General features: G+C 42.2%; 1 protein-coding gene across 1 annotated transcript in view; it reads left to right on the forward strand.

Moving 5' to 3' along the window:
- The first annotated feature begins 907 nt into the window (after positions 1-907).
- Positions 908-10,301, forward strand: part of LOC121922641 (macrophage mannose receptor 1-like) — a 22,348-nt gene continuing 12,954 nt past the window's right edge. The window contains exons 1-5 of the mRNA XM_042452301.1: positions 908-915; positions 3,105-3,212; positions 4,749-4,856; positions 7,216-7,278; positions 9,081-9,470. Coding sequence (XP_042308235.1) covers positions 4,775-4,856; positions 7,216-7,278; positions 9,081-9,470 — 535 coding nt within the window. The 5' untranslated portion in view covers positions 908-915; positions 3,105-3,212; positions 4,749-4,774. The remainder of the gene's footprint in view (positions 916-3,104; positions 3,213-4,748; positions 4,857-7,215; positions 7,279-9,080; positions 9,471-10,301) is intronic.

A 10,301-nucleotide genomic window follows, 5' to 3' on the forward strand; every position in this document is an offset into this window, starting at 1 on the left:
CCAAAGCCTAAGACCAAGGCATTTGATTGCCTGGACTTTGTTAAGCCGAGGTGTAGGATAACCTGGTCAATGCTTTTGGGTTTGACACAGTCAAGGGAAGACAAACAGATAGATGGGATTTGATCACCAGCCCATCAAGTGTGAGACTGAGGCCTGTTACAGACTGCCAAAATAAAGCTGCTATGGGTCTCTTTGGAGGTATACTGTTTAAATGATGCATGCACCCTAAGAATCCAGAAGCTGCACCAAAGCTGCCCTCCAGTGCTTAGGAATGGAGTGTGGCTTTGGCGTGACCTCCGGACTCTTAGGACCCATGCATCATTTAAATAGCATACCTCCAAAGAGACCCAAAGCAGCTTTATTTTGGCAGTCTGTAACAGGCCTAAGAACAAACGGTCAGAATTGTGTTGGTTTTGGAGGTGATGGCTTTCCCATTTAGCAACTCCCAAACTTCCTGTAGGAAATTTCCAAGTGTATTGTTCCTAGGGCTCCTGCCCCCTCCCTTGCAAGTTGCCTACCTGGTCTCCTCGCTTCGGAGAAATGGCAGTTCCACTAGGAGGTCAGTTTGAGTTCAGAGTAAACTCCACACACTCCAAAATTTTATAAAAATCTAGTTATACAGTTGTCTTGTTGATGTCTGGTATTTAATAAAATTAAAAAAAAAATTAAATCTAGTTATACAGTGTGCTTTTCCCTTACGCGAGGATCTGTTCCGGACCTCCCTGTGTAAGGGAAAACATGTGTATGCTTGAGTCCCATTAGAAGTAATGGGATATAGGTTAATAATAATAATAATATAAATGACAAAGATGTGACAAAAGGATTACTATGGGAAACTATGAAAGCAGTTACAAGAGGAATATGTATAAAGGAAACATAGTAGTATAGTAATAAAAATTCAAAAATGTCAGCCAGGTCCACACAGAAAAAGAAAATGGAAAGTATGATAAACATGGTTAAGGATAAATCTAGTAGAATATGTAGATTGATGAAAGAAAAAAGAAAGAAAGAAAATGAAGAATTTTATAAGGAACTATATCAAACAGCAGAGAATCCCCTGGATAAAACAGAGAACTTTGTGGAAGAAAATTAGGGGCAAAAAATAAAGGAAGAAGATAAAGAGTTACTGGAGCAACCCATTGAGAAGGAAGAGATAGCAGAGGTAATTAAGAAATTGAAAAATGGGAAGGCTCCAGGAATGGATGGATGGGATCAAAATATTATAAAGTGTTTGTAAAGATATTAATTCCAAAATTCTTAAGAGTTATATAATGGAATAATGAACGGGGAGAAGATTCTGGCATCGTGACATCAATCATTAATAATATTAAAACCAAAGACAGATAAGGATTTAACAGACCCAGGGTCATATAGACCTATATCATTAATAAATCAAGACACAAAGATTTTAGCAGCAATAATAGCAAGTAGAATGAATAAATGTATGTATTAGTAGGAAGAGTTTTAAATAAAATACATGTAATGGGAGAAACAAAATTAAGAGCAGGGATTTTGGCATTAGATATATTCAAAGGATTTGATTGTGTGGAATGGCCAACATTAAAAATAATTATGAAAAGATTTGGAATGGGGGGAAAATAAGGGGATTAATAGATCAATTATATTCTAATAATTCAATAAGAGTAATAATAAATGATGGGATAACAAATGAAATAAAAGTAATGAGAGGTACAAGACAAGGATACCAGTTATCACTACTATTATTTGCAATGGTGATAGAGATTTTAGCAAATATTATAAGGGAAGATAATAGTTTAGAAGGAATAGAATTGGGGAAAAACATAAAGTTACTTTATTTGCTGATGATATATTATTAACTATTAAGGATTTAATGGATAAAATGGGAAAAATAAAAGAACATTTAAAAGTATTTGGAGTAATGACGGGGCTTCAGATTAAATAGAACAAATCAGAAATGATACTATTTAATTATACAAAAGAAGAGGAATTTGAATTTGTTAAACAAAGAGAGTTAGAGATAAGATTAAAAAGTAGTATAAAATATTTAGGAATCATAGAATCATAGAGTTGGAAGAGACCACAAGGGCCATCCAGTCCAACCCCTGCCATGCAGGAACTCTCAATCAAAGCATCCCCGACAGATGGCCATCCAGCCTCTGCTTGAAGACCTCCAAGGAAGGAGATTCTACTACACTCCAAGGGAGTGTGTTCCTCTGTCGAACAGCCCTTATTGTCAGGAAGTTCCTCCTAATGTTGAGGTGGAATCTCTTTTCCTGGAGCTTGCATCCATTGCTCCGTGTTCTAGTCTCTGGAGCAGCAGAAAAGAAGCTTGCTCCCTCCTCAATATGACATCCCTTCAAATATTTAAACAGGGCTATCATATCACCTCTTAACCTTCTCTTCTCCAGGCTAAACATCCCCAGCTCCCTGAGTTGTTCCTCATAGGACATGGTTTCCAGACCCTTCACCATTTTAGTCGTCCTCCTTTGGACACGCTCTAATTTCTCAATGTCCTTTTTGAATTGTGGTGCCCAGAACTGGACACAATATTCCAGGTGGGGCCCGACCAAAGCAGAATACATTGGCACTATTACTTCCCTCCTAAGGATTGAAGCGTGGCGTTGGCACAGTGGTGTTGTGGTTACCACACCAGTGTGGTGTTGTGGTTTCAGCTGCAGACTAGCACCAGGGTTTGAATCCTCACTCAGCCATAGAAATCCACTGGATGAGCTTGGGCAAGTCACACTCTCTCAGCATCAGAAGAAGGCAAAGGCAAACCCTCTCTAAATAAATCTTGCTATAATAGTTTCCCCTTGTGTGTGTGTTGTGTGCTTTCAAGTCATTTCCCACTTATGGCAAACTTAAGACAACCCTATGATGGAGTTTTCTTGAGATTTATTCAGAGGAGGTTTGCCATTGCCTTCCCCTGAGGCAAATTGAATCCTAATCTCCAGAGTTGTAGTGCAATGCTGAAACCACTTCGCCAGGCTGGCTCTCTTAGGGCTGTCATAAGTAAAAAATGACGCAAAGGCACACAATAACAAGACCCACAGTGCTATTGTGCTAACATAGCTGTACATATCCACATACACTTTCTTACTGGCATTCTCCTTTCTTCATAGCAGGCTCCAATAATAAACTTGATGAAGACAGGTTGTATGAGGCTGTTGACCCTGCAACCAGACTGGAAGAAAAGCCCAAAGATCAAGTCCCTCCAGCATGGTCTCCAGGTATGTGGGAACCAAGCTCCCAAGGGATCCACAGTTGGTCTGTCATCCTTTCACGTACACACTCAATGTTCCCTGCCACTATTTTTTAGCCAGTTGTCTGTCAACAAGAAACTAGTTGCATAACAGCTAAGAAAACCACACAAAAGTATCTACATTTTGACTGCAGCCTGAAGAAGATGGAGGAAATGGGAACTTCCTTCCCAACAATTTTTAGCTTTCTCAGGACTGAAACGTTCTGCAGCAATGATGTGGTGGAGTGGGGGACAATTCCTTACAGAATATGTACAGTGGAAATCTCAGCGTCCACTAGGGTTTCATTTGAGGAAACATGCTCAAAACTCATGGATGCTCAAATCCTGTTATATACATAGTGTAGTGGTTTGAGTGTTGGACTACAATCCTGGAGACCAGGGTTCAATTCCTAGCTTAGCCATGAAACCGACTGGGTGACCTTGGGCAAGTCACACACTCTCAGCCTCAGAGGATGGCAATGGCAAACACCCTCTGAACAAATCTTGCCAGGAAAACCCTGTGATTGAGTCGCCTTAGGGTCACCATAAGTTGGAAATGACTTGAAGGCACACAAAAACAAAGTAAAATAGTGTCTCTTATGTAAAATGGTGAACAGCAAGATTTACTTTTTGGGGAGGAAAGTCCACATATTTTTGAGCCATGGTTAGTTGAATCTGCGGATGCAGAAACTGTGGATGTGCAGGGCTGACTGTACTGAGGTAGTGTAAGAACTGTACAAAAATAGTAGAAATTGCATTACATACTGTGGGAATTTTGCTCACACTCATTGTGCTTCTGCAAGTAGTGGTCTGAGTGTTGGACTCTGACTCTGGAGACCAGGGCTCCAGTCCCAGCTCAGCCATGAAATGCACTGGGTGACCTTGGGTAAGTCACACTCTCTCAGCCTCAGGGGAAGTAATGACTAACCTCCTCTGAAATCTTACCAATAAAATGCCATGATACTTTCACCTTAGGCAGGGTCTCAATAAGTCAGAAATGACTTGAAGGCACACAATGGCAAAATGTAATTAGAGAGCCAGCAAGGTGTAGTGATTTGAGTGCTAGACAATGAGAGACCAGGGTTCAAATCCCTGCACAGTCTTGGAAACCCACTGAGTGACTTTGGGCAAGTCACACACTCTCAGCTACACAAAACCCCATTATAGGTTTGCTTTAGGGTTGCCATAAGTCAGACATGGCTTGAAAGCCACACAACAACAAAAAGTAATAATTTGAAGCCTATTCATACTGTGCTCACTGCCAAGCTAGATCCCACTGTAACAAATAGGGAAATAACAAGAAGGAGAGACCCAGAACAAAATGTTGCAGCATCACTCAGCCTTGCCTTTTTGGGGAATATGTTAAATAATGCTGTATAATTGTGATGTAAATAAAACAATAAATTACTTACAGCAAAAAAGCATCAAGTCTGGAGAACGGAAACCTAATTATGCGTGTGCATGATGTCAATGAGGCTGGAGGGAATTGCTTCAGATTCATTCTGACTTTCTTTTCTCTTCCCAGCCAGGAAGCCAACGTATTCTTGCAAGATGGTTATATTGACTGGTGCTGCTCTGCTGTCTGTGTCTGTGTTCCTGAATGTGTTGCTGCTCACAATGGGGACTGTGCATTGTACGTGGCCTTCTGGTTCTCCAAATGGCTAATGCTCAGGGAACTGAGCCTTCTTTATCTGAATGTAATATAGGTGTGCAGAACACATCTACATGAGGAAGGTGGCCTGGGTTTTAGGTTCAGGGCTGTAGCTCAAAGGTGGAGCACACACACTTGGCATGCAAAGGATTCCTGTCCCATGCCTAGACTAATAAATCCTGCTGTTGTTGGACATCAGCTCCCTGCATTCTTCACCTTTGGTTATGCTGGCTAGCAATGATGTACACTTGAGTCAAGTGACTCAGACTCTAGAACCCGGAGCAATGGATGCAAGCTCCAGGAAAAGAGATTCCACCTCAACATTAGGAGGAACTTCCTGACAGTAAGGGCTGTTCGAGAGTGGAACACACTCCCTTGGAGTGTAGTGGAGTCTCCTTCCTTGGAGGTCTTTAAGCAGAGGCTGGATGGCCATCTGTCGGGGATGCTTTGATTCAGATTTCCTGCATGGCAAGGGGTTGGACTGGATGGCCCTTGTGGTCTCTTCCAAGTCTATGATTCAATAAATGATGCAGTGACTTGATTCCAGACTTGTATATTTTTAACAACCAACTTGCTTGTCTAACTTCATCCAGAGACAGCAAATGTATTAGGCAATGGGCTTGTCTGTTGTCTCTTCCTGCTGTACATTGAAAGAGTCTTCCAAAACTTTTGAAAACCTTAGAGGGATCCTTCTGTCTCAAGCCTATTATTTGTTGCTCCCCTCTGATAATTCGTTTACCTAACTGTGTGCATGTCTTCTTGATTTTCTAGTTATTGACAATGATCCCACACTATCTCTACCTATAGTTTCGCCTTCAACTTCATATCTCCACCTACTTTTTCAGTTAAATTTGGCTTTCAGACTTGAGACTTGAAAGTAAAGACTTGGAGTAAAAGACATCACTGCTGGCTAGGGATGGGGAAGTTGAAGTCTGACACCATTTTGAGGGCTTGTGTAGACAATACTGAGCTAGATAAGCCAATAGCTGGCTCAATATAAGGCTTCCTATGTTCCCCAAAAGGAGAGGGGATACAATTTTTTATGCTCTCAAACCAGCATGGGATCTATGGGAAGCACCCGGGGAAATTGGCTAGGATGTGTCATGAAAATGCTGAGGCCCAGGGATGTCCCGGGATATTCTGAAGCCTGAGGCAGACCCTGACATGTTGACTAGAGGTGATTGTGGTAGTGTGTCTCCAAGTTGCTTCCAATGTATGGCAACCCTAAGGTGAACCTATCATGGGGTTTTCATGGCACGTTTGTTCAGAGGGGTTTGCCATTGCCATCCCCATCCCACTCTCTCGGCCTCAGAAGACAGCAATGGCAAGAAACCTGCCAAGAAACCTCATCCTTAAGATCAGGAAATGACTTGAAGGGATAAGGCAGCAACAACTCCCAAAGCATAGTACACAAAACCAGGTACCTAAATCCATTATGAAGCCAAGCCCTCCCTCCAGTCCATCTGCCTTGGTCCAGGCCTCGGAGGTAGAGAGGAACTGCTGGACCTCTTACCCTTTCCCTCCACCACTCCCTTCTCCTTCTGTGTCATGTCTTTTTAGATTGTAAGCCTGAGGGCAGGGAATCATCTAACTAAAAAGATTGTATGTACAGCGCTGTGTAAATTTACAGCATTTCATAAATAAAGGTTAATAATAATAATAATAATAATAATAATAATAATAATAATAATAATAATAATGAGGTAGTGCCCACAAACACCTTTTGCTTTTTCTAGCTGAAAAATGCAATAGTAGGTAAGAGTATGTAAGTAATACCTTGTTCCTTTTATTTTTTGGACACTGAAAAGGTCCTCATCACTCCTAACAGTAGAGCTAGCTGTGTGATCAATGCTAGATTAATTTGGTCACAGAGACCACTGCTGTGATTCTAGATACTTAGATGGAGGAAAGGGCTCTGATCATTTAGGCTACCAAAGTAGGCACACCTGTTGAAACATCAAGCTCAACTTAGATCTTTTCTTCACTACAGCCAATACATACTCCTCCCCTGTGCTATTCCATCCTCTTAAGAGTACCATTAACTTCTTATACACATGCAACTGCTAGCAATTTTACCTGGTTTTGTTCAAGCATTACACAGCACAAATGTGTTGAAGTATGGTCATTTCTGCAAACCAGTATCTTCTCCCCAAGGCTGAGCTGCATTTCCAAACTGAAATACAGCTTTTATTTAGCCCCATGCTCCAAGAATACAAATCACTAAGGAAATTTAGTAAGAAGGGATTAAATGTGCAGGAAGGTTTCTGTTATTGTTTTAGTTGCTTCCAGTGCCTATCCTTTGGTCTTTCTAATTTGTGCCTATCTGTTTCTGCCTGTACAGATTATAAAATGGCTGATACTTTGGAGCAAGTGCAAAAAGAGAACAAATGGCTTAAGGAGGCAGGTGAGTATCTCTGTGGTGCTCATGGAAGTTGTGAGAAACATTGTGGAATTCAAGCTCTGCATCTATGGTCAGAAGATGGTCCATGAAATGTTGCTGCCTGGTGAACAGCAGCAAATGGTGCCTCATCCCCCCACATCCCCCAAGTCAAGAAGAAGCATATCCAAAGCCAACCAAGCAATTTTGGCGCCCTTTAGGCAGAAAAATACCATGGGTACCACTTTCTATTTCTGGCAAAACCAAAAGAAAACAGAACAATGATACTTGGCACTTTGCTACCTATTTGCAAGCTTTCCTTTGCCAGGCATGGGAAGTTTCAGGAGCATAGAAAGAGCTTCTCTCTTTGAGCACCTTGAACATGTGGTCCTAAACCCACCTAAAAAATATTGGGCTGTAGAAATGGTCAGTAGCATTTCCAGAATCCTCCAAGGGGGAAGCGGACCTATCCTTTTTTCAAGCTCAGGTCACTTCAGCCTAAATCACATCTAAGCTCCTGCCAAGTGGTCCCAAATGATCTTACTGAAAGCTTCTGAGACCCATTGGTGGTCATTTCACATCCCTAAAAATATATTTCAGGATGATGGAGAATCAAAAATGGCAGGTGCAGGTTCTAAAGGTGGGGATAACCTTCTAAACCCTGGAAGACGGTCACCTGTGCCCTTGCCACATCATTCCATAAAAGTCCCCAGAATGGTGATACATTTGCCTCTGAAATGTCATTTACAGAAATACCATTCCCTCTAATAGCATACCTCGGTGAGTGAATGCTGACAAGACTGGAACCAAAAACAAGGACCTGATAAGAAACAAGTGAGGGAGCATGGTTAGATAAGTCCCAAAACATATAGAATTGGCAACATTTTAAACAAACAAAAAAGTAGGGGAAACCAAACATGCAAACACCCTAATAAGGAATGGGTATGCCCCATGGACAACATCATACTACTAGCGGAAAACAACATGGATTTAAAACAATTGCTAAGGAAGGTCAAGGAAGAAAGTGCAAAGGCAGGCTTAATGCTGAAAATAAAGAAAACAAAAATAATCCCAAAGTCGCTAAAATGAGTACCCAGCTTGATGGGGGCAAGTAGCTTACAGTTGTAAACCACTTAGAGACTGGCCCCACCTGGAATATTGTGTCCAGTTCTGGGCACCACAATTTAAAAAGGACATTGAGAAACTGGAGCGTGTCCAAAGGAGAGTAACTAAAATGGTGAAAGGTCTGGAAACCATGCCCTACGAGGAACGACTTAGGGAGCTGGGGATGTTCAGCCTGGAGAAGAGAAGGTTAAGAGGTTATATGATAGCCTTGTTCAAATATTTGAAGGGATGTCATATTGAAGAGGGAGCAAGCATGTTTTCTGCTGCTCCAGAGACTAGGACCAGGAGCAATGGATGCAAACTGCAGGAAAAGAGATTCCACCTCAACGTTAGGATATACTTCCTGACAGTAAGGGCTGTTCGACAGTGGAACACACTCCCCCAGAGTGTTGTGGAGTCTCCTTCCTTGGAGGTCTTCAAGCAGAGGCTGGATGGCCATCTGTCGGGAATGCTTTGATTGTGTTTTCCTGCATGGCAGGGGGTTGGACTGGATGGCCCTTGTGGTCTCTTCCAACTCTATGATTCTATGCTAGTGCATTAAGAAGCAGTATATAAACGAAGCTGCTATTGCTATGTGCCTTTTAGACTTCTTGGTCCTGTGGTTCTGAGCACAGACCTAAGTTTATTTTTCTCTCTTTCTCTCTCCTTCCTTCCCCCTTTCATGCCATTGCCTATGTCTACTACATCATGCTAACTCATCCCAGCTCCAAGCCCTTTCTTGCTGTACAATGAGAATAAAAATGTTTGTGCAACTATCCTGGAACAAAACTATCTCACAGCAGTTTCCTGTAGCCCTGACGTCCAGGATCAGCACTTTCAGCTACTCTCTGGTGGCCTCCTCAGTCATTTGGTCTCTCATCTATGTGTAGCAGCCCAATCGAGAAAAAACAAAATGGCCCTCATTCTGACGCCCTGCAATCCACGGAGTTCACTCCAGCACTGGGAATGCCGCAACCATGATCTCCTGGCCCTCAAGGACACTGATCTCTATTTCAACTATGGTAACAGTGTCAATAAGCGGGTGATGCTTTATGATGGCAATGGGCCCTGGAGTCGCTGGCTCATCTATGGGACCCACAACAACATCTGCAACTGTGAGTCCAAACCTACCTGCATCCACCTCCAAGGGACTTGTTTGGCTTTGCCAAGGGCGGAGGAAAGCTCATGGTCAGGAAAGCAATATAAATAATCAGCTATTTTGTTTTAGCGGGGAGGAATGGAAAATTTCAAACGACTTCTTCCCTTAGGGCAAGAAGGCTATATGATTTCTTTTTTAATTTTTTAAAATGTATTTATTATTTGTCTTCTTGCACATTTCCCCATTATTTTTCATATTCGGGGTATTTTCCTTTTCGTGGAAATTTTGTGAAGGGTGTTTGTGCAAAAACACCACTGTTCCCCCCCCCCCCATGGTAGGTGCTTTTTTGTTTGGTTTGGTTTTGGTTTTTGCTGTTCTTATTGTTGATGAAAAGGTGCTGTTCTTTTCACTGCTCTGTAGGGCCCACCTAGGGTTGCCATATTGCAGTCCTCATATCCGGGCGTCAAATTTATATATTGTGCTGTGATGATTCCTTGAGAGCAAAGCCCTGTGCGTGGCTCTTACTCCCAGGGAGTCCCTTGAAAGAACTTTCCCTTCTAGGAGCTCCTAGGTTTCCATTCTCGTTCTCTGTTGAGCAGAATGAGACCCCTGGAGGTCCTATAGTCGCGCTGCCACCACCCAGTGAATGAATTCCTCCCCCCCACACACACTGGGACTTGTGAGGGATAGAGAGATCTAGTTTCCTTTCTTGCTAACCCACAGCAATCAGTAACCGAGATAGGGCACGTGTACAGGAGCACAGAGATAGCAGATGCTTTTAAAAGAAAGAAGTTTATTTTAAAGAAATAGTATAGAATAGGAAGGTATCACTCATGCCAGGCCTCCT

This window comes from Sceloporus undulatus, chromosome 2 (assembly GCF_019175285.1).
Source record: "Sceloporus undulatus isolate JIND9_A2432 ecotype Alabama chromosome 2, SceUnd_v1.1, whole genome shotgun sequence".
NCBI classification, from domain to species: Eukaryota; Metazoa; Chordata; class Lepidosauria; order Squamata; family Phrynosomatidae; genus Sceloporus; species Sceloporus undulatus.